Genomic DNA, 23,940 nt, shown 5'->3' on the forward strand with positions numbered 1-23,940 from the left:
GCCAAGGCTGCCTTAGCAGTGGCTTTTGGTTTTGTACCCCTGACAGTGGTTTCTTCCTTGAATCTGTGTGAGCAAGGATTTAGGCCACTGATGGGACTGCAGCCTCCTTTTCTCTGTGTGTGACTGATGATGTGAGCAGCAAGAGCATTGTGCAGCTGGTGGTGAGGAGGTGCAGCTGCTTTCAACTAGTCGAAACTTCTGCTCTTAGCACAGGGGGAATAACTTTTACCCCTGTCCAAGTATTGCTCCTGCTGCTAGCTCTCACCCATGTGAACACAGGAAAACACCCAGCCCAGGGAGCTGATCTGGCTGACAGAGACCATTTTTGCGGAGCCCTCTTTCTGCCTGCCTTGTCCTCTAGCACCAAGCTACAGAGAGCTGTTTTGAGGTGGTCAGAACCTAGGCACTGAAGTCAACTCCCAGAGCTTGATGGAGCATTGCATTTTGTTCAGACTCACAGGCAGCTCTCCTGGCCCAGGCTCACTCTGTACACAGATTTCACAGCAGCCTTTTGAATATCTGGGAAACTGAAAAAGGTCCTCTCCTATGAAGAGAGGCTGAAAGGGTTGGGGCTATCCAGGATGGAAATGAGAAGCTTGTGGGGAGACCTTAGAGCTGCATTTCAATATCTGGAGGGGACCTACAGGCAGGCTGGGGAGGAACTGTTTAGAAGGGGCTGTAAGGATAGGACCAGGGGCAATGGTTTGGAACTGGAGCAGGGCAGAGTTAGGTTGGGCATCAGGAGGTAGTTCTGCACCATGAGAGTGGTGAACTACTGGCACAGGCTGCCCAGGGAGGTGGTTGAAGCTCCATCCCTGCAGACATTCAAGCTCAGCCTGGCTGTGTCCCTGGGCAGCCTGCTCCAGCTGGAGGTGTCCTTGCTGCCTGCAGGGGTGCTGGACAAGATGCCCTTGGAGGGACCCTTCCAGCCCAATGCAATCTGTGAACCTGTAATAAACAGAAGGTTGCATTCATGTCCTTGAGAAGATGTCTGTCTGTCTGCTCCATGAGTATTTCCTTCTGACACTTCCCATGTGTGTAAGAGCCAGCAGCCTACATCCAAAGCTGTAATTTATCCCAAGTGTCTCATGTGGTCCATCACTGCCACAGAATCATAGAGTCACAGAATGGGCTGGGCTGGAAGGGAGCTGCAGAGCTCAGGCAGCCCAAGCCCTCTGCACTCAGCAGGGACAGCCCCAACTCCAGCAGCTTGCCCACAGCCCTCTCCAGCCTCCCCTTCAACAGCTCCAGGCAGGGAGCCTCAACCACCTCCCTGGGCAACCTCTGCCAGGCTTCCACCACCCTCCTGCTGCACAACTTCTTCCTCACCTCCAAGCTCAAGCTGCTCTGCTCTGCAGCCATGGTGCCTGCCGCTGTCCCTGCAGCCTTTGCAGTCTCTCCATGTTTGGTTTCTTCTCTAGACACACAGAGGTCACCTGAGGGAGGATTCCTCTGAATCCCATACACTGCTGTGGGCTCTCACAGCAGGCAGAGGGAAGTGTCAGAGTGGGGTCAGTTTGTTGTCTCAATGTGTGCCTTCTGTTGTGATGAGCCTGCTCACCCTCTCTTTTCTTGATCTCTAGTATAAGATACAAACAGAGCAGTACAGAAGTTGTGATAACGTCTCTGCCAAATCATCAGATAGTGATGTCAGTGACGTGTCAGCCATTTCCAGAACCAGCAGTGCCTCACGCCTCAGCAGCACAAGTTTTATGTCAGAGCAATCTGAACGCCCCCGGGGCAGAATCAGGTGAGTGCCCACAGCAGCTTCCATCCTCACAACCCCCTCTGCCCCAGTGCCAGAACCCAGCCAGAGCTGCAGGAGCCCCGTGGCCGTGACCTCACGGTGTGTGGGGATGCTGTGCACACCTGAACTGCCTTCCCTGGAAGCCTGAGCTGCCCAGCACTTGTGGGGTGGATCTGCAGCCCAGGGCAGTGAGGAGGTGGCAGGTTCACAGCTGTGTGGCAAGTGTGAGCTGAATGCCCTCTGCCAGCTCACTGCTGGCCAAGAGTCAGTGTGGTCTAGGTGCCAAGAAGGTATCACAGCAGAAACATTGCAGGAGTTTGTTATCCAGAATCCTCTTTCATAAAAGCTCTGGGTTTCTCTTCTCCTTCTTTCTCCTTCTCTCTCCTCCTTTTCTCCTTCTCCCTCCTCCTTCTCTTCTCCTTCCCTCTCCTCTGTCCTACTCTCTCCTCTTTCTCCCCTCTCTCTCCTCTCTCCTCCTTCTCTCTCCTCCTTCTCCCTCCTTTTTCTTTGCTCGTTAATATGTTCATTGATGATCTGGATGAGGGCATTGAGCAGATGGCACCAAGCTGGGGGCAGGAGTTGAGCTGTTAGAGGGTAGGAGAGCTCTGCAGAGGGACCTTGCCAGGTTGGACAGATGGGCAGGAGATTGAGCACATCTAAGTGCCAGGTTCTACACATTGGCCACAGCAACCCCAGGCAGAGCTACAGGCTGGGCTCAGAGTGGCTGAGAGCAGCCAGGCAGAGAGGGACCTGGGGGCAGTGGTTGATAGTAGGCTGAACATGAGCCAGCAGTGTGCCCAGGGGGCCAAGAAGGCCAATGGCATCCTGGCCTGCATCAGGAAGTGTGGCCAGCAGGAGCAGGGAAGTCCTTGTGCCCTGTGATCAGCACTGCTTAGGCCACACCTTGAGTCCTGTGTCCAGCTCTGGGCTCCTCAGGTTAGGGAAGCTGTTGAGCTGCTGGAAGGTGTCCAGAGAAGGGCAACAAAGCTGGGGAGGGGTCTGGAGCACAGCCCTGGGAGGAGAGGCTGAGGGAGCTGGGGTTGCTTAGCCTGCAGAAGAGGAGGCTCAGGGGAGACCTCGTTGCTCTCTCCAACTCCCTGAAGGGAGGTTGTTGCCAGGTGGGGGTTGGTCTCTTCTCCCAGGCACCCAGCACCAGAACAAGAGGACACAGTCTCAAGCTGTGCCAGGGGAGGTTTAGGCTGGAGGTGAGGAAGAAATTCTTCATAGAGAGATTGGCCCTTGGGATGTGCTGCCCAGGGAGGTGGTGGAGTCCCCATCCCTGGAGGTGTTTAAGAAGAGCCTGGCTGAGGCACTTGGTGCCATGGTTGAGCTGGTTAGATGGTGCTGGGTGCTAGGTTGGACTGGATGATCTCAAAGGTCTTTTCCAGCCTGGTTGATTCTGTTCTATTCTATGCTATGCTATTCTCTCTCCTCATTCTCCCCTTTCTCCTCTTTCCTCTTTCTCTTTCCTCCTTCTCTCTCCTCCTTCTCCCTCCTCCTTCTCCCTCCTTTTTTCTTTCTCCTCTTCTCTCCTTTTATCCTTTGTCTCTCTTCCTTCCACCTCCTCCTTTTCTTCTTCTCTCTCTGCTCTTTCTCTCTCCCCTTCCTATTCTCCTTCCTCTCCTTCTCTCCTCCTTCTCTCTCTTTTGTCTCTGTCTTCCTTCTCTCCTTCCCTACCTGCTTGCTTTTATCCTGCTGTTGCCATGCATATGATAAACCACTAGATGTGAAATGAGTATTTCTATAGTAATTTGGATATCTCTGCTTCAAAAGTAGTTTAATTCATTTGCCTTGTCAGTAACCAAATATCCCTTTCACCCTTGATAATCTGCTCTTGGTTTAGTGCTTTTCTTCCAGTGGATTGGTTCTGTCTTCCTTTAGCTTGATGAGAAAATTCCCCCCAGGAGGCTTAGCTTGGTTGTCTAATCTACCAATTTCATTTGGCTTGAAGCATTGTAAGACACAAGGAGAATGAATTGATTCCTGAGGAGGGAATCAGTCTGCTCCAAGCCTGCATGGCATCCTGCCAGGGTACAGCCTCATTACCAGGAGGTGCAGCTGTAGGCAATGGAAGGGCTGCCAGGCAGGCTCAGGAGGTGGCCTTTGTGTATGAAGTTGGTTCCCTTCAGTAGCTTCTCAGTGGTTACCCTGCACAGAGGGCTCCAAGCAGAGCAGCCTGCCTGCACTGTCTGCACAGGGATTCCCTCTGTGGACCCCTGTCACAAACACTTTGGCACACTGAGTAAAACCTGCTTTGTATGATCCTTTGTCAGGAATGGTCCTTGGCTGCTACCTTTGCAATTAGCCTGCTGCAGCCAAGGAGGGCAGTGGGTGCCATTTCCGGTGCTCCCCATCCCCAGCCTGAGCTGCTCTTGCCCTCTCTCCCTCAGTTTGGACCGCTGGAGGTTCTGTCACTTCAGGCAATGTCTGTCCTATCCTGGGCTTGTCAACAGTTATTTCTTCATAGAATCATACAAAGGGCTGGGTTGGAAGGGACCTTAAAGCTCATCCAGTTCCAACCCCCTGCCATGGGCACCTGCCATGTTCCCCTCCAGCACAGGCTGCTCAAGGTCTCATCCAGCCTGGCCTTGAACACCTCCAGGGAGGGGACACCCACAGCCTCGCTGGGCAGCCTGTGCCAGAGTCTCACCACCCTCACTGCAAAGAATTTCTTCCTCATCTCCAGTCTCAATCTGCCCTCCTCAAGCTTCAATCCATTCCCCCTCATCCTATCACTCCAAGCCCTTGTGAAAAGTCCCTCCTCAGCCTTCTTGTAGCCCCTTCAGGTACTGGCAGGCTGCTATTAGGTCTCCCTGGAGCCTTCTCTTCTCCAGGCTGAAGAGCTCCAACTCTCTCACCCTGTCCCCACGAGAGAGGTTCTCCAGCCCTTTGATCACCTCCTCTGGACCTGCTCCAGCAGCTCCATGTCCCTCTTATGCTGGGGACACTAGAGCTGGAGGCAGCACTCAGGTAGCATCTCATGAGGGCACCTCCCTCCTCTTGCTGGTCACCACCATTCCAGATTATGACACTTGGAGCCACATCTCAGTGTTTTGTGGCTCTGAAGTCAGTGTGTGTTAGCTCTACGTGCCAGTGTGTGTTAGCTGTGTGCCAGGGTCTCTTACCTGTGTGCCAGGGTCTGCTAGCTGTGTGCCAGGGTCTGTTAGCTGTGTCAGTGTTAGCTGTGTGCCAGGGTCTGTTAGCTGTGTGCCAGGGTCTGTTAGCTGTGTCAGTGTTAGCTGTGTGCCAGGGTCTGCTAGCTGTGTCAGTGTTAGCTGTGTGCCAGGGTCTGCTAGCTGTGTGCCAGGGTCTGCTAGCTGTGTCAGTGTTAGCTGTGTGCCAGGGTCTGCTAGCTGTGTCAGTGTTAGCTGTGTGCCAGGGTCTGTTAGCTGTGTGCCAGGGTCTGCTAGCTGTGTCAGTGTTAGCTGTGTGCCAGGGTCTGTTACCTGTGTGCCAGGGTCTGCTAGCTGTGTCAGTGTTACCTGTGTCAGTGTTACCTGTGTTAGTGTTAGCTGTGTGCCAGGGTCTGCCTGTGTGCCAGGGTCTGCTAGCTGTGTCAGTGTTAGCTGTGTGCCAGGGTCTGTTAGCTGTGTCAGTGTTAGCTGTGTCAGTGTTAGCTGTGTGCCAGGGTCTGTTAGCTGTGTCAGTGTTAGCTGTGTCAGTGTTAGCTGTGTGCCAGGGTCTGTTACCTGTGTGCCAGGGTCTGCTAGCTGTGTCAGTGTTAGCTGTGTGCCCGGGTCTGTTAGCTGTGTGCCAGGGTCTGCTAGCTGTGTCAGTGTTAGCTGTGTGCCAGGGTCTGCTAGCTGTGTGCCAGGGTCTGCTAGCTGTGTCAGTGTTAGCTGTGTGCCAGGGTCTGCTAGCTGTGTCAGTGTTAGCTGTGTGCCAGGGTCTGTTAGCTGTGTGCCAGGGTCTGCTAGCTGTGTCAGTGTTAGCTGTGTGCCAGGGTCTGTTACCTGTGTGCCAGGGTCTGCTAGCTGTGTCAGTGTTACCTGTGTCAGTGTTACCTGTGTTAGTGTTAGCTGTGTGCCAGGGTCTGCCTGTGTGCCAGGGTCTGCTAGCTGTGTCAGTGTTAGCTGTGTGCCAGGGTCTGTTACCTGTGTGCCAGGGTCTGCTAGCTGTGTCAGTGTTACCTGTGTCAGTGTTACCTGTGTTAGTGTTAGCTGTGTGCCAGGGTCTGCCTGTGTGCCAGGGTCTGCTAGCTGTGTCAGTGTTAGCTGTGTGCCAGGGTCTGTTAGCTGTGTCAGTGTTAGCTGTGTCAGTGTTAGCTGTGTGCCAGGGTCTGTTAGCTGTGTCAGTGTTAGCTGTGTCAGTGTTAGCTGTGTGCCAGGGTCTGTTAGCTGTGTCAGTGTTAGCTGTGTCAGTGTTAGCTGTGTGCCAGGGTCTGTTACCTGTGTGCCAGGGTCTGCTAGCTGTGTCAGTGTTAGCTGTGTGCCCGGGTCTGTTAGCTGTGTGCCAGGGTCTGCTAGCTGTGTCAGTGTTAGCTGTGTGCCAGGGTCTGCTAGCTGTGTGCCAGGGTCTGCTAGCTGTGTCAGTGTTAGCTGTGTGCCAGGGTCTGCTAGCTGTGTCAGTGTTAGCTGTGTGCCAGGGTCTGTTAGCTGTGTGCCAGGGTCTGCTAGCTGTGTCAGTGTTAGCTGTGTGCCAGGGTCTGCCTGTGTGCCAGGGTCTGTTAGCTGTGTCAGTGTTAGCTGTGTCAGTGTTAGCTGTGTGCCAGGGTCTGTTAGCTGTGTGCCAGGGTCTGTTAGCTGTGTCAGTGTTAGCTGTGTGCCCGGGTCTGTTAGCTGTGTGCCAGGGTCTGCTAGCTGTGTCAGTGTTAGCTGTGTGCCAGGGTCTGTTAGCTGTGTGCCAGGGTCTGTTAGCTGTGTGCCAGGGTCTGCTAGCTGTGTCAGTGTTAGCTGTGTGCCAGGGTCTGTTAGCTGTGTGCCAGGGTCTGCTAGCTGTGTCAGTGTTAGCTGTGTCAGTGTTAGCTGTGTGCCAGGGTCTGTTAGCTGTGTCAGTGTTAGCTGTGTGCCAGGGTCTGTTAGCTGTGTGCCAGGGTCTGTTAGCTGTGTCAGTGTTAGCTGTGTGCCAGGGTCTGCTAGCTGTGTCAGTGTTAGCTGTGTGCCAGGGTCTGTTAGCTGTGTCAGTGTTAGCTGTGTGCCAGGGTCTGTTAGCTGTAAGTGCAGATCAGTTCCTGGGGGCTGGGAGCAGGTTTTACTCCTACTGAGTGACTCAGCCTCCGCTGTGGTTTCTGTAGCTCAGCCCTGGCTCCAGCTGCCTGTGCTGCTAATGATGTACAGCACTCACAGGCTGAAACACTGTCTGAACAGCCAGGGTGCAACCAGCTGGCCCAGAGCAGCACACAAGTGCTGTGCCTCCCCTTGAACAGCTGAGCAACCTCCAGCTGGTCGCTGAGTGAAAGCTCCCTCATGTCGTGTCATGAAGAGCTGCCTGTTGGAGTGAGGTGGGGTCCAGCTCTTCCCCCTGCTGTCAGCTGATAGAAGGAGAGGAAATGGCCTGAAGATGTGCCAGGGGAGGGGTAGGTTGGTGTTGACAACAGAGTTCAGAGTCAATACGGACAACCAATGTGATCCAAGTGTTGTTCAGTTTGATTGAGGAACCTCTGCAGCTCCCCTGGGCTGGCAGAGCATCCCTGGCACAGCTCCACTGGCTCCCCAGCAGTGACCACACATCCTCCTGCTATTGATTATTGGTTAAACTGCTGGTACCACACCAGGCTGCTGGTGCAGCTGTGCCTCCTGTCGTTCCCAGCCAGCTCTCTGTGTTTACAGCTACCAGTGCCTTGCTCTGGTCACACACTGCCAGCACAGCTCTGTTTGCTAAGCTGCTGGCTACTCCTGCACTGCTGCTGAGCATGGCCTACCCCCATGCCAAGCTCTAAGCTTATATTGCCAGATTGCTCACACCACTTCTTGCTATGATTGACACAGGTTGGAGATGAGGAAACATTTCCTTCCTGCAAGGATGGTCAGGGACTGGAACAAGATGCTCAGAAAGGTGTGGCCAGGGCAGTTTGGGAGATGGTTTGGTGGCCATGGTGGTGTTGGGTTGCTGGTTGGACTGGATGATCTCAGAGGGCTTTGCCACCCCCGGCAATTCTATGGTCCTAAGAAGTTAGTAACAGAGAGAGGATGAAAGTGAATCTTCCCTTTGCTTTCATCAGTGACAAGTCTGTGTCTAAACCTTTCAACATGGAAGGTCAATTTCCTTCCTGTGGTACCTTTGTCATTTAATTGCCTGACAAAAAGCTGAGGCTTAGCACGGATGGAAAGGTTTTAGATTGGATATTAGGAATAATTTCTTTGCTGCAATTTCTTTGCTTGCAGTGAGACTGAGGTTGGTCTCTTCTCCCTAGTCTCAGGTGATAGAATGAGAGGAAATGGCCTGAAATTGTGCCAGGGGAGGGCTAGGTTGGAGATTAGGAAAGATTTCTTCCCTGCTAGAGTGGTCTGGGACTGGCACAGGCAGCCCAGGGAGGTGGTGGAGTCCCCATCCTGGAGCTGTTCAGGAAATGTGTGGCCATGGCAGTCTGGGACATGGTGTAGTGGCCATGGTGGTGTTGGTTTGCTGGCTGGATTGGAAGATCTCAGAGGGCTTTCCCAACCAAAAGACTTCTGTGATTCTATGCATTATTAATCCTCTGCCTGAGGGAGCTGCTGATGCACATTCTAAGCAGAAATACCTAGAAGAGCTTCTTCAGCTCTGGTTTGTTCAGGACTTCCTGGTGAGCATCACAACAAAAGCTGTGCCTGCAGGGGAGATGCATCCAGACCTCTCTCGGCAGCATCCTGTCCAGCCTGAGTGGCTGCCACGCTCCCTAGTGGAACTGCAGCAACTCCCAGGAGCTTCTGCTTTGGGAACAAAACCTTCTGGGACCTCTCCCTTGCGACTCTGGCTTGCCACAGCGTCTGGAGCTGCTGTGTGTTTCATGGCTGAAGTCAGCACCAGAGGGAGGGTTGCTTCCAGCAGCCCTGGGCTGTGTGCACTCCTTGCACAGCCCAGCAGTGCTTTGTGCCTCTGTGTGCTGCAGGCATCGCTGTGAGTGACTCAGGGACCTTCCTCACATCCTCAGTGAGGCAGAAGGAAACTTCTCACAGCTCAGTGCAGGTGATTGGGAAGGCAGTGCTGTGCCCACACACTGTGTGAGGGTCCTTAGCTGAACTGTGTGACCTGGAACACAGCAACTTCCACCTCAGCCTGAGAAAAAACTCTTCCCTGAGAGGCTAGCAGAGCACTGGAAGAGGCTGCCCAGGGAGGCTGTGGAATCTCCTTCCATGGAGACCAGCTGGACCTTAGAATAAGTTCTGCCTTGGGCAGAAACCAGGCCTAGAGACTTCCTACCTAACCTGTGAAAGTTTGATGAATGTGAAGGATAGCAGTGAGCAGCCCAGAAGGGAAATCATATCCTGGGCTGCAGCAAGAGCAGTGTGGCCCTCAGGGCAAGAGAGGGGATTCTACCCCTTATTGTGGTGAGACCCCCACCTCAAATACTGCCTCCAGGTCTGGTGCCCCCAGCAGAAGGTCACAGAGCTGTTGGAGCGAGTCCAGGGGAAGCCACAAAGATGCTCCAAGGGCTGGAGCAGCTCTGCTGTGAGCACAGGCTGAGGGAGCTGGGGGTGTGCAGCCTGCAGAGGAGAAGGCACTGGGCGCACCTGCCAATAGCTGAAGGGATCCTGCAGGAAGGCTGCAGAGACCTTTCCTGAGGGTGTCTGAGACAGGCCAAGGGGGAATGGTTTGGAGCTGAGGCACAGCAGGGTTAGAGTGGAGCTGAGGGAGAAGTTCTTCAGTACCAGGGTGGTGAGACTCTGGTAGAGGCTGCCCAGGGAGGCTGTGGCTGCTGAGTCTAGCTGAGAGGGGTCCCCATGGTGCATGTAACAGGTGGAGAGGTTGGGGTAGATGGTCTCTGAGGTCCCTTCCAGCCTGAGCCATTCTGTGATTTGAGCAGGCAAGCCAGTACATTTTCCCTGGCTAGCACTCGGTGTCTGAGCTCTGCAGTGTAAGCTCCACCATGCCTGAAGCAAACTGACCACCCTGCTTTGTTTCTGAGCATCCAGATCATGGCAGCTCAAATCTGAACACCAAAACTCTTCCCTAACTGCTTGTCCTGGTTTGGCTGGCAGAGAGTTGATGAAGATTGCAGCTGGTGCAGTGCTGTGTAAGCAGAGTCAAACCTCCTGCTTTTCAGGGGGGAACAGAGGGCAGTGGCCTTCAAATGAGTATCGTGGAGGCAAGATACGGACATCCAGACTAGCTAAGCTGCTTAACGTGTACAATATACTCTTTACACCCTCAAACACTATAGTGCAGATGGAAACTTCTAGTTCTGAGGTCATTTATGCCGAAGCCCAAGGTGAAACCAGAGTAATTCTAGTCCTAATTACTCATTACATAAAGATAGCGATTTGTTCACTTCTTTCCAAGCCCATCGTTCCAGACTGCGTTGTTGCTGTCAGGGAGGGAGGGAGAGGGAGGGAAGCCTCTAATCCCTTCAGGACATCTGTACGTGAGAAATGTTCCATGGAGCACTGCTTGTGCATTTTGCATGATCTGATTATGCTGCCTGTGCAAGGAATCTGTCACCTTCCCAGCAGCTGTCCCTAGGGACTGAGAAGCCATTCTCCTTGGGGTTTCACTTCATCACTGCACTGATGACAATGCCATACAGCTCAGAAAGCCTCAGTGCCAGACACTGCTCTAGCAACTTCAGCAGGCAGTTCAGGCTATTGTAGGAATGGAGAGGTGTAGGAAAACAGTTCCAGCCATGGCTCGGAATTCAGAGTCGCTCTTATTTGCTGCTTCTTCCTCTCACTTTCTCTCTGCTCTGCTTTATCTTCATCTCAGTTTATCTTTTTAAAGATGCTGTCTGCATTTTCTTTGTTAGTCCTCTCCTTCCATTATTCCATTTAGCTTTTCAGCTTTCCCTCCTCTGCTCCTCTGTTCCCTGTCCTGTGGTTGTTGCCTGTTGCTGGCACAGGCTGCCCAGGCAGCTGGTGGAGTCACCATCCCTGGAGGTGTTAAAAAATGAGCAGAGCTGGTACTCTGGGACGTGGTTAAGCAGGCATGGTGGTGCTGGGTTAACACCTGGGACCTGAGGATCTTGGAGGTCTTTTACAACCTTAACAATGCTGCAATTCTATGAAAATAACTCAATGAAATGGTCTTGGGAAAGAGTTAAAACCTGCTTATCTTTCCTACATCACAGAATCACACAATCACAGGGGTTGGAAGGGAGCTCCAGAGAGCATCCAGTCCAAGCCCCCTGCCAGATCAGGGTCACCCAGGGCAGGCCACACAGCAATGCAGCCAGGGGGGGTTGGAAAGGCTCCAGAGCAGGAGACTCCACAACCTCTCTGGGCAGCCTGCTCCAGGCCTCCCTCACCCTCACAACAAAGAAGTTTCTCCTCCTGGGCAGCTGAAACCTTCTCTGCTCAAGTTTGTCTCCATTGCTCCTTGGCTTCTTGCTGTGCAGCACCCACAAGAGCTTGGCCCCCTCCCCTTGACCCCCAGCCCTCAGCTCTTGAGAGACATTGATCAGATCCCTCTCAGCCTTCTCCTCTGCAGGCTAAACAGCCCCAGGGCTCTCAGTCTCTCTTCCCAGGGGAGATGCTCAAGTCCCCTCAGCATCCTCCTGCCTCTGCCTTGGACTCTCTCCAGCAGCTCTCTGTCTCTCTTGAGCTGGGGAGCCCCAAACTGGCCACAGACACAGATTTAAGTTCTGAGTTAATTGTTCTTTTATTTCCTGGAGCAATGTTGGGTTTCCATGTTTAAAACCCAGAGCTGTGAAAGTTGCACAGCTGGGTGTGTGCCTGAGGAAGGCAACACCAACCGGTTCCTGAGGCTGTATTCCAAGATGGCAATGCCCTGGTCTTCCAAGAGAAGGGATTAGCCAGCTAGGCTCCCAGAGGGGACTGCTGTACTCAGATCTCTCTCAGCCCTTACCTTGATGAGAGGCTGAACATAGTGGGGCTGGCACTGTGCCATCCAGCAGCAGTGTCTGTGTCTCTGGGCAGCACTCCTTGCACTATAGGAATGATTCCAGGACCAGACAGATTTGACACAAGTGTCTGTCCTGAAGCACTCACAGCAGAGGTGCTGCTGCACCTCCACCTTCTCTTCCTTTCCCTTGGACAAACCACCTGGAGTACAGCACAGTTTTGGGGCCCTCGCTACAAGAAGGACATTGAAGTGCTGAAGCACATCCAAAGGAAGCTGGTGCAAGGTGTGGAGCACAGGTCCAGTGGGGGGCAGCTGATGGAACTGGGGGTGTTTAGTCTGGGGAGAAGGAGGCTGAGGGGAGACCTTCTCACTCCTATGACTCCCTGGAAGGAGGCTGGAGCAGGGAGGGGGTCAGTCTCTTCTGCCAAGGAACAGGTGATAGAACAAGAGGACATGGGCTCAAGTTGTGCCAGGGGAGGTTCAGTTTGGCCATGAGGAATGATTTCTTCCTCAGATGGCTTGTCCAGGCCTAGAACAGGCTGCCTGTGGCAGTGGCAGAGCCCCCATCCTTGGGGGGGTTGTAAAGCTGTGTGGATGTGGTGCTGAGGGGCATGGGTTTGCACCAGGCTTGGCAGAGCCAGGCAGTGGTTGGACTGTGTGAGCTTCAAGGTCTCTTCCAACCAAAACTACTATTGGATTACCTTCATACACCCACAGGGCTCTAAACCAGTGCCTTCAGGGGAGAAGCAAGGTTTGCTTCCAGTCCCAGCTGCTGTTCCATGGATTCATTCCATGGTCAGCCTGCATGGTCGGTCAGTATTGTAGTTCCAGTTGGTACAGACTGTGCTGGGTTCTTATTCCACTGAATCAACTCACTTGTTATTTTTGTATGGTCTAAAAAACTCTCCTGGCTCACTGGGGAGAGTTTAGTACAGGGTTGGGTTTGCAGAGCACCATGATGGGATTAATTTGTGGAACACCCAGAGCTGTACAGTAATTAATTAATCTTACAGCACATGTGCTGTATCACACAGAAGTGGGGCTGAGGCTGACAGCAGTGTGGGACAGGGGATTTGGAGTTTGGATTTATTGACTGTGGATCCTGTGGATTTGGCTTAGCTGTGGAAATGCAGTGTTCCTCCTGAGGAAGGAGCTGCTCCCCTTCCCCTCAGCCCACAGCTAGCACACCTCTGGCAGGTTGTTAGCATTCATGAGCTGCCTCCTTGCAAAAGCGGGGCCAGAGGGGATGGGAGTTAGTAGGTGAGTCTGCATTCAGCAGAAGAGAAAGGAAGCTTGCAGCTGGGCTGGGGAAGGGCAGGAGAGGAAGCTTGCAGCTGGGCTGGGGAAGGCAAGAGAGGAAGCTTGCAGCTGGGCTGGGGAAGGGCAGGAGAGGAAGCTTGCAGCTGGGCTGGGGAAAGGCAGAAGGGGAAGGAAGCTTGCAGCTGGGCTGGGGAAGGCAAGAGAGGAAGCTTGCAGCTGGGCTGGGGAAGGGCAGGAGAGGAAGCTTGCAGCTGGGCTGGGGAAGGGCAGGAGAGGAAGCTTGCAGCTGGGCTGGGGAAGGGCAGGAGAGGAAGCTTGCAGCTGGGCTGGGGAAGGGCAGGAGAGGAAGCTTGCAGCTGGGCTGGGGAAGGGCAGGAGAGGAAGCTTGCAGCTGGGCTGGGGAAGGCAAGAGAGGAAGCTTGCAGCTGGGCTGGGGAAGGGCAAGAGAGGAAGCTTGCAGCTGGGCTGGGGAAGGGCAGGAGAGGAAGCTTGCAGCTGGGCTGGGGAAGGCAAGAGAGGAAGCTTGCAGCTGGGCAGGGGAAGGGCAAGAGAGGAAGCTTGCAGCTGGGCTGGGGAAGGGCAGGAGAGGAAGCTTGCAGCTGGGCTGGGGAAGGCAAGAGAGGAAGCTTGCAGCTGGGCTGGGGAAGGGCAGGAGAGGAAGCTTGCAGCTGGGCTGGGGAAGGGCAGAAGGGGAAGGAAGCTTGCAGCTGGGCTGGGGAAGGGCAAGAGAGGAAGCTTGCAGCTGGGCTGGGGAAGGCAAGAGAGGAAGCTTGCAGCTGGGCTGGGGAAGGGCAGGAGAGGAAGCTTGCAGCTGGGCTGGGGAAGGCAAGAGAGGAAGCTTGCAGCTGGGCTGGGGAAGGCAAGAGAGGAAGCTTGCAGCTGGGCTGGGGAAGGCAAGAGAGGAAGCTTGCAGCTGGGCTGGGGAAGGGCAGGAGAGGAAGCTTGCAGCTGGGCTGGGGAAGGGCAGGAGAGGAAGCTTGCAGCTGGGCTGGGGAAGGGCAGGAGAGGAAGCTTGCAGCTGGGCTGGGGAAGGCAAGAGAGGAAGCTTGCAGCTGGGCTGGGGAAGGGCAGGAGAGGAAGCTTGCAGCTGGGCTGGGGAAGGCAAGAGAGGAAGCTTGCAGCTGGGCTGGGGAAGGCAAGAGAGGAAGCTTGCAGCTGGGCTGGGGAAGGGCAGGAGAGGAAGCTTGCAGCTGGGCTGGGGAAGGGCAGGAGAGGAAGCTTGCAGCTGGGCTGGGGAAGGGCAGGAGAGGAAGCTTGCAGCTGGGCTGGGGAAGGGCAGGAGAGGAAGCTTGCAGCTGGGCTGGGGAAGGGCAGGAGAGGAAGCTTGCAGCTGGGCTGGGGAAGGGCAGGGATTCTGCTGACACATTGGAGTTACTGCAACGGCGTGGAAAGAACTTGTAGTCAAACAGCATCTCCAGAGCAAGGCTTGAAGGAGTAGAAGGGGATTGTTTATTTATTCATGGGTTGCATTATGGGGAAAATGGATGGAGCAGAAAGGTGCAAGCATGAAAATGAGCACCTACAGTATTGCCTGAGAAACCATCAGTGAGTGCAAGAGAAAGGAAGAGAGACTTTCCTCTTAGCAGTGGCTAAACTCTGCAGGTTGTATCCCTGAAAGGAGATGCTCCTGGATGCCAGAGGTGAGTTTATGGGCAGAGGTGGTCCCTGTTTCTTGTGTCTTACTGTCTTCTTTTGGTTTTCTTTCAGGTGATGTGTCCTACTGACACTTACTTTAGATAGCTACTGAAAAAATAATCTGTGTCTAGATACCAAATAGGTCTGTATATAACCCAGGTACCAAATAGGTGTCTATATAACCCAGGTACCAGATAGGTGTCTATATAACCCAGGTACCAAATAGGTGTCTATATAACCCAGGTACCAAATAGGTGTCTATATAACCCAGGTACCAAATAGGTGTCTATATAACCCAGGTACCAAATAGGTGTCTATATAACCCAGGTACCTAATAGGTGTCTATATAACCCAGGTACCTAATAGGTGTCTATATAACCCAGGTACCTAATAGGTCTCTATATAACCCAGGTACCAGATAGGTGTCTATATAACCCAGGTACCAGATAGGTGTCTATATAACCCAGGTACCAAATAGGTGTCTATATAACCCAGGTACCAGATAGGTGTCTATATAACCCAGGTACCAGATAGGTGTCTATATAACCCAGGTACCAGATAGGTGTCTATATAACCCAGGTACCAGATAGGTGTCTATATAACCCAGGTACCAAATAGGTGTCTATATAACCCAGGTACCTAATAGGTGTCTATATAACCCAGGTACCAAATAGGTGTCTATATAACCCAGGTACCAGATAGGTGTCTATATAACCCAGGTACCAGATAGGTGTCTATATAACCCAGGTACCAAATAGGTGTCTATATAACCCAGGTACCAAATAGGTGTCTATATAACCCAGGTACCTAATAGGTGTCTATATAACCCAGGTACCTAATAGGTGTCTATATAACCCAGGTACCAAATAGGTGTCTATATAACCCAGGTACCAAATAGGTGTCTATATAACCCAGGTACCTAATAGGTGTCTATATAACCCAGGTACCAAATAGGTGTCTATATAACCCAGGTACCAAATAGGTGTCTATATAACCCAGGTACCTAATAGGTGTCTATATAACCCAGGTACCAAATAGGTGTCTATATAACACAGGTACCAGATAGGTCTCTATATAACCCAGGTACCAAATAGGTGTCTATATAACCCAGGTACCAGATAGGTGTCTATATAACCCAGGTACCAGATAGGTCTCTATGTAGTCTCTATCCCAAGCAGGTCTGTTATCTCTGTGCCAAGTATGGCTATATATTATCTCTATCCACATATATCCATGTTGTCTCTATGCCAAATCTCTGTCTCTCCAGCTGGCCCAGTCTGGTTCTGTATATCTCACATCTATGTATGAGAGACCTGTTTGCAGAATGCTCTGCCAGGGTTTAACACCTGGGATGGACTTTGTTTCAGCCCTGTGTAGGTGTGTGTGCTCCAGCTGCAGGTCAGCAAGTACAATCCAGAGTGCCCTTGTGGTGTGTTTGTGTCGCAGGATTTGCCTCAAGGTTAATGTTTGGTGGCAGCTTGTAACTCAGACTATTTGAGTAATTGCTTTCCCCCTCCCCCCTCTTTAACAGTTCATTTTTTGTGCCCACAGACACAGCCTCCAGGTAGCTGCAGCTTGCAGCACTGCAGTTGCTGCTTGTTTGCTCTGGTGACAGGTAAATAGAGTCTGCTGCTTGCCAGGTGCCACTTTAGGTAGGATCCATCTCAACTGCACAAATAGTGGCAGGAAAATCTCAGAGGCTTTCCCTTGGCAAGGACAGTGGTGTCCTCCCAGCTGCTGCAGCAGCTCAGTGCTGGAGGATGCTCTGGGGAGCCTAGGCTGAGGGCAGCTGTGCCCTGGTGGGGCCGAGGGGGCTTAATGAAATGATGTATATAAAAGTTTTAATGGAGTGACTCTGCTTCCATGCCTGACCTCGGTGCAGTAAAGCCAGGGCACAGACAGATTGTTTGTCACTGTTCTTCATGCACACATGGATGGTGTTCTGTCAGTAATTAGAAACAGCAGCATTGGAGGAGTTGCTGAAGGTGGCAGCATCGTTTCAAATGAAAAAGCAATGAATTACTTAATTCAGGAATAGAGAGGAGGCTTTTAAATATGGGGCTCTCAGGCACTAGGCTTGGGTTGGATGATCATAGTATCATACAGTCATAGAGTCAGTCAGGGTTGGAAGGGACCACAAGGATCAGCCAGTTCCAACCCCCTTGCCATGGGCAGGGACACCCCACACTAGATCAGGCTGCCCAGAGCCTCAGCCAGCCTGGGCTTAAACACCTCCAGGGACGGGGCCCCAACCACCTCCCTGGACAACCCATTCCAGGGCTTCACCACTCTCATGGGGAAGAACTTCCTCCTCCCCTCCAGCCTGAATCTCCCCACCTCCAGCTTCATTCCATTCCCCCTAGTCCTATCACTGCCTGAGAGCCTGAGCAGTCCCTCCCCAGCCTTCTTGTAGCCCCCTGCAGATCCTGGAAGGCCACAATGAGGTCTCCTGGGAGCCTTCTCCTCTCCAGCCTGCACAACCCCAACTCCCTCAGTCTGTGCTCACAGCAGAGCAGCTCCAGCCCTCTGCTCATCTTGGTGGTCCTGCTCTGAGGTAACAGTGTCAGCTCGGAGCTGTGGCTGCTAATGGCATGGGAAATTACTGCGTTCTAAGGGTACTCAGCCAGGGCGGGGAAGAAGACCGAGATGTTAAATGCTCTTTCTGCTGACGCTTCTCCAGTTAATGAGAGATAATGAGCTGGCCCCAGGATTACAGGAACAGGCTGCCCGGAGGAGTGGCGGAGTCACTGTCCCTGGAGGTATTCAAGACCTGCGTAGCTGTGGTACTTTGTGCCGTGGTTTAGCGCTGGGGTTGGGCTGACAGCTGAACTTGATGCTCCTAGAGGCCTTTGGCAACCTTAAAGACTCTGTGCTTGCATCCTACGATTCTTGCCACGCAAGCTCAGAAGCCCGACACTGATCTCTGTTTTAAGCTCAGTGTGCCTCGGGTGGTCAAGGTGTCCTTGAGCACCCTGCTGCGTCCCAGAGCATTCTTCTGTGTGGGGCTGGTGGCTGGTTTTCATCTGCTCTCAGCAGGAGCAGATCCTAAGTGCTGCATGCAGTTAAACACCTGTACAGAGATAAGAGATAACTGATAACTGATAACTGATAACTGCTGTTCAAGAAGTTCAAGGACTTGACTTCTCCAGCTCCTCCTGTTCTTGCCTATGGTCACACCCTGGTAGCTGTCAGCACAAGATCGCTGAGGTGTGCATTATCTTGCACTCTGGGATCTGCCTTTGGGCAGGACCAGACCTGTGGGAGTCACAGGATGTGTCAGTTCCTCACTGAACCCTTCAGTTCTCCCTGGCAAGACCTCCTGTCCATGACGTGAAGAAGGCTGTGCCTCAAAACCCTCTCTTAGTCTTGGGGGGATGAGCAGGAGCAGACCATTAAGTAGATCTTCTGGGAAGGGACCTTGCTGGCAGGGACAGTAGGACCTTTGCTTAACAAATTCATTCACACTTTGAGTTTAAAATGCAGAATTACTGGGGGTGGGGGTTGGAGCCCCCCAAATAAGTATGCTAGCAGTAGGTCTAGCAATCAGCACCACCAGGTCATGGAATTTGCCACCTTCTAGACTGATTTAACATCTGCATCTGAAGGGAGCCAAGCTGCAGCTGAAGTGGTTAGGTCTCTGCAGAGTTGTATCTGACATCCCATTGCCTCTAGAGCTTTGCTTGGCCGCAGCAGTGCTAGGACTGTGTGTAAATGTCTGGTGTGTATCAGAGCTTGTTCTCTGTGTCGCTGAATGCTTTCCCCAGCCTTGATGTGCAGCAGCAGAGAAAGGAGCTGTGTAGAAACATTCAGATGCAATGAAGCAGCTAAAGAAAATCAGTGATTCATCCTTCTGCCAGTCAATAAAAGTTCGCCCTCAAAATTACTTTGCCTTCACCCTGTGATTGTTGTGTTTACCCTTAAAGCAGCGAGAGACTGGAGACAAAGGAAAACCAGCTGCATATTCTACTGTCTTGTTCTGTGGTGTGTGAAAACAGAGAAGATACCTTCATGTCTGTTGGGTCTTGAAGCTTGGGTGGACAGTGCCAGTAAGATCTGCCTGCTGACCTATCAACAGGGCAAGGGGCAATGCTGTGAAACTAGAGCAGGGTAGCTTTAGGTTGGACAGCAGGAAGGAATTCTTTACTATGAGGGTGGTGGAACACTGGCACAGGTTGCCCAGGGGGGTGATGGAGACCCCATCCCTGCAGACAGTCAAGGTCAGGCTGGACAGAGCTCTGGGCAGTCTGATCTAGCTGGGGATGTCCTTGCTTACTGCAGCAGGATTGGACTAGGTGACCTTCAGAGGTCCCTTCCAACTCAGCACATTCTCTGACCCTGCACTCCCTGGCCCATACTCGTTTTCTGTCATTAAATTGTTCTTGTTCTGTGTTCTGGGGATACAGACAGGGAGGCTCCACACGGCCTCTGAATGTTGCCTGTCTCTCCTTCCCTCCCTGTGAAACACACAGGGCTGTGCCCATTACACCACTCTATCTCTTTCCCTCCAAGAGATGAAGGACACTGAGAAGCACCCAATTAACCTTCACCAGCGACCTGAATAAGCACAAATGCACCCAAATGGTTTTGCTTAATTAAGACAAACCCCAAATGAAACGAAACAAAGAAAGGTGCTTGGGAAGCGCTGTCTGGCAGCCGAATTAACCTGTTTGTTTTTACTTTGTAACTGTAGTACATTTACTCCTAAAATGCAAGGCAGACGGCTGGGGACTTCAGGGAGACTGACAAAGAGCACAAGTGTGAGCGGAGAGATGTATAAGCTGGAGCAGACTGACGGGAGCCAGTCGGACACGGCTGTCGGCATGCTGGGAACAGGTGGGAAGAAAAGGCGCTCCAGCCTGAGTGCCAAGGTGGTGGCCATAGTGTCTCGAAGGAGCAGAAGCACATCTCAGCTTAGCCAAACAGGTGAGTGGGACACAGCCCTCCTGGGCAGCAGGGCTCTCACCGCAGGTGGCCGACCCTGCCTGCCTGCCGTGGTGCGAGCGGAGAGCGCTCCTGGGAGAGGAGCGCTGCCAGCCGGCAGCAAGTAGCTGAGCTGCTGCTGTGCTCTGCTCTTCAACTGCAAGGAGCAATATCCAAATGCCTTCTAGAATGTGTACCATGACCACTTTCTGTCCTGACCAGTCATAAATGGGCTTATGGTTTCTTCATTTCAAGGAGACCTAGGTGGGTGCCACCTGCAGTGGGTAATGGTTTGGCTAAGAGAAGCTTTCTGTGCCCAGGAGATTTCAAGAGCTGAGTAGCTGAAATCTCAGGAGGTGAATGGCAGTGGGTAATGGTTTGGCTAAGAGAAGCTTTCTGTGTACTTAGGAATTCTCCTGAGCTGAGTAGCTGCAGTCTCAGGAGGTGAATGGCTTGGATAAAAGGTTGTACCTGTAGTGGCAAGAGAGACATGTTTTTAACCTACTTTTGATCTCACAGTCCAAGAACAAATCTCTTTTGTTGTTGGTTTGGTTGGGGTTTTTTTCCCCTTGAACCCAGCACTGCAAATTGGGGTCAGTGGTTTCAGACAAATTAGATGAGAGCATGATGCTTCCCTGGGAACAGCAGACCTCCAAGTCTTTACTGTGACTTCAGAAACCTTAAAAGCTTCCTATCTGCATAGCCTGAAGGAGCAAAACCGACAGATACAAAGGCAGGGGGTGGGAGGGAGTCAATGTTTTAAAGTCTCTGTCCTGCCTCCGTTGAACCTCAGTGAAGAATTTTGCTCTCGCCTTCAGTGGGAGCAGGCCATGACCCTAAGGGTTCTTTCTTGCTAAAAGAAGGAAAAGAAAGAGGAAAAGCTTCAGCCTAGCAGAGGAGGCAGGCATAGTGCAGCAGTCCTCTCACACAGCCAGGGCGCTCCCAGCTGAGGTAAGGAGCAATCTTCTCTCTATCATCAAGTAGCTCACCCTTTCCTATTGCTTTCCCTCTTGTTGCCAGACAAGCAGTAGGAGTGATTCTCTCACAGCAGGAAGCTTGCTCAGGTCTGATGAGAAGCTTGGAATCCTTCTCTACAGTGTTTGTTCATTTTGGAACAGCATGAAGTACAAATACACAAATTTAAGTAATGATCTCTGATTTTTTGATTAACTGATCAAGGAATTCAGGAAGTGTATTGATCAATGAATTCAGGAAGTGTATCAACATGCATCTGGAGCAAAAGACCTAAGCAGTAGGATAGCTGAAGTCTAGAATGGTGGTTAATGTTGTGTGGCTCAAAAATGCACTCTGCCTGGGCACGAGGCTGGAGCAGTGATAGCTCTGTGCACTAAGATGTTCTTATAGGGGCAGCAGAATCTATTACATGCTCTTAAGGTAATAAAAAGTGGTATTGTAGCATAGGCAGGCTGATGCTTTGCTCACTGTGAAGAATGTTGTAGGCATTGTACAGAAATACTGTAGGTATTGTGCTGGAGCCAGGGCAGAGGAGGGCAAGGAAGCTGGGAAGGGCCTGGAGAAGAAAGCTGCTGGAGAGAGGCTGAAGGAGCTGGGGATGGTTAGTGGGAAAGAGAGGAGGCTGAGGGGAGAGCTCCTGGCTGCCTGCAGCTCCCTGCAAGGAGCTTGTGCAGAGGCTGCTGCTGCTCTCTTCTCCCAGGGCATTAGTGAGAGAAGAAGAGGGCAGAGCCTCAAGCTGCCCCTGGGGAGGTTGAGAGTGGAGCTTAGGCAGCAGAGTGGTCAGGGCTTGGGATGTGCTGGGCAGGGAGGTGGTGGAGTCCCCAGGGCTGGCTGTGTTGCTGGAGCCCTTCCAGTGTCACTTGGTGTAAATGTTAAAGCAATAGAAATCTTGCAAGGAATGGAGCATCTGAAGCTCTAATGAATCTCCAACAGCAAACCAGTCTGAGAAGCAGGTTGTGTATTGTTCATGATGGTAAAACAGAGCTGAGAGTGACCTGTGCTGTGCCTGAATGGGTCAAGCAAGCAGTGCTGTCCGTGGTGGGAACAGAGCGAGTGTGCTGTGCCCTGGAGGCACTCTGGGGGTTGGTTAAAGGATGTCAGACATCAGTGAGCTTACTGCATTTTGAGAGCAATACACAGGTGGGACTCGACAGCTTTGCCACAGAAAATCCATTGCTGGGCACGGAGGAGTTATGCCCTGCAGCAGGGACTCCCTTTGCTTCCTTCCCCTACTGCACAAGAGGGGAGGAGAAATCTCCAAAGGTCCAACTCACCTGAATGTCTTTTGCCTAAGGGAATAATATCTCTGCTAGTGAGAACTAAAATCAATACAAATGTTACAGGTTTAGGTCCTTAAAATGGCTTATGTGAAAATAAGCTCCACAGCAGCCAAATGCTGAAGGTTTCAAACTGGTGTGGAGGGCTATGGCCTCCCAAGAGCTGTGCTGCAGGTCTGCAGTAGCTGAAGGAATGCTGCATTCCAAAGGGAGTGTGAAAGGAGCAGGAATTCCTCTGGGGCTTTGCCCTGAGCCGGTCACTTTGTTTTATCCATGACCTGCATGATCTTAACCCAGGTACACATGACATAGTTACTTGTCTGGAAACTCAGAACAGAAGAGCAAAAACCTCAGAGCTGAACCAGGTGCTCAGCTGCTTCCTGCGGCACCTGGAGACCTGAGGTTCTCATCTCCTCCTGCCTTTAGAAAAGCAGTAAAATTAACTTGCATCTCGGTCTTGGTTTGGCTGTTGGCTTTTGTTTCATGTGAAGAATAAAGGCTGGGTTTAGCCTTTAGTAGACAATGATTGCTTTCAGCATCCTGCACAGATCTGTTGCTGTCAAAGCCAGAAGTGAAGTGCCTGAAACTGCTGCTGGGTGGCTGTGTAGCTGTTTTCCTGAAGAAACTGATTCCTTTTCAGCTGGGCAGGGAGTGTGTGAGCGAGCCTGGGGATGGGGATGTGGGCAGGGGCTTCCCTGCGTGTGTGAAGCAGAGCCACTCTGTGTCAGACTTCAGGAGGATCAGTCATCACACCACGCTGTGCAGCCCTTCCCAGTGCTGTGGGAAGATCTTTGTTCCGTGTCTGTGCCTCATGAGATCGTCGGTGAAAGAAAACAAGGCTCTGGCAAGACCTTAGAGCATCCTTCCTGTAGCTGAAGGAGACCTACAAGAAGGCCAGGAAGGGCTTTACAAGGGCTTGGAGTGATAGGATGAGAGGGAATGGACTGAAGCTTGAAGAGGGCAGATTCAGAGTGGAGATGAGGAAGAAATTCTTTGCAGTGAGGGTGGTGAGACACTGGCACAGGCTGCCCTGTTAGTAGCAGACGGGATGGGAAGCATGGAGGTTACAGAGTCACAGACTGCAGTGGGCTGGAAGGGACCCTCAGAGGTCATCTTCTCCAACCCTCCTGCAGGCAGTAGGGACACCTCCAGCTGGAGCAGGCTGCCCAGGGACACAGCCAGACTGATCCTGAATGTCTCCAGGGATACCTCAACCACCTCCCTGGGCAGCCTGTGCCAGTGTCTCCCCAGCCTCACTGTACAGAGCTTCCTCCTGATGTCCAGCCTAACTCTGTCCTGCTCCAGTTCCAAACCACTGCCCCTCATCCCATCCCCAGAGGCCCTTCTGCACAGTCCTTCCCCAGCCTTCCTCTCAGTCCCCTTCAGATATTGAAATGTAGCCATAAGGTCTCCTCAGAGCCTTCTCTCCAGACCCAGCAGACCCAATTCTTTGAGCCTCTCCTCACGGGGGAGGTGCTCCAGCCCTCCACCCCCAGGGCCATTAAACCCAAGGTGCCATGGCCACACTGAACCCCTCCAGGCATGGTGACTCCACCACCCCCCTGGGCAGCCTCTTCCAGCAACTGTTAACCCTCTTAATGAAGAAGTGTTTCCTAGCATCCTCGTAGTAGAGACTGACCCCCACCTCACTCCAACCTCCTTTGAGGTAGTTGTAGAAGGTGATTGAGGAATGTCCCTTTGTGCAGCCTAACAGGAGTGTGCTGGTCCATCCTGAAGCTCTTTCCCATCCAGATTGTGCTTTTTCACAGGCCATTGGAGCTTGCCTTGCATAGGTGAGGTGGTCCCTGAGGACAGCAGCTCTGTTGCACAAAAAGCAGGCTGGAGGGAGATTGACTTTGAGATGGATTTCTCTTTCAGGCAGTCTGAGAAAGCCTGTAGTGGAGCAGCAGGCATGCAGGGGTGCCTTGAGGATAGTGACAGGCTCTGGGCTCTAAACCTGGCACCTGGCAGCAAAGAGCACCCCTCCTAAACCCAGCAAAAGCTTCATACCAGCCCCATGTGCACCCAAGTGTTTCTGCAGCAGGAGGGGTGAAGAAAGGATGCAGAATGCTGTTAAAAGCAGGGGCAAGAAGTTGGTTCCTGTTGTCAGAGGAACTCTTTGTTCTGGTGAGGATAGCTCATGCTTTGAAGCCATGGAGTGAATGTAAGCATGTTCTCCTCTATTTACTGTGG

The 23,940-nt window shown here is 52.4% G+C and overlaps 1 protein-coding gene across 13 annotated transcripts in view; it reads left to right on the forward strand.

The window, feature by feature from the left end:
• RIMS1 (regulating synaptic membrane exocytosis 1) overlaps positions 1-23,940 on the forward strand; it is a 292,497-nt gene that overhangs the window by 237,864 nt on the left and 30,693 nt on the right. For 5 of the 13 annotated variants that reach the window (XM_054162531.1, XM_054162522.1, XM_054162523.1 and 2 more), the window contains 2 exons: positions 1,584-1,750; positions 19,266-19,498. The exons of 1 other annotated variant lie outside the window; for it this stretch is intronic. In XM_054162531.1, coding sequence (XP_054018506.1) covers positions 1,584-1,750; positions 19,266-19,498 — 400 coding nt within the window. Of the gene's footprint in view, positions 1-1,583; positions 1,751-14,432; positions 14,581-19,265; positions 19,499-20,328; positions 20,447-23,940 lie in introns of those variants that run through there. 7 more of the 13 variants (XM_054162518.1, XM_054162520.1, XM_054162527.1 and 4 more) reach the window with 5 other exon arrangements.

The sequence above is a fragment of the Dryobates pubescens genome, chromosome 6, assembly GCF_014839835.1.
Source record: "Dryobates pubescens isolate bDryPub1 chromosome 6, bDryPub1.pri, whole genome shotgun sequence".
Taxonomy (NCBI): Eukaryota; Metazoa; Chordata; class Aves; order Piciformes; family Picidae; genus Dryobates; species Dryobates pubescens.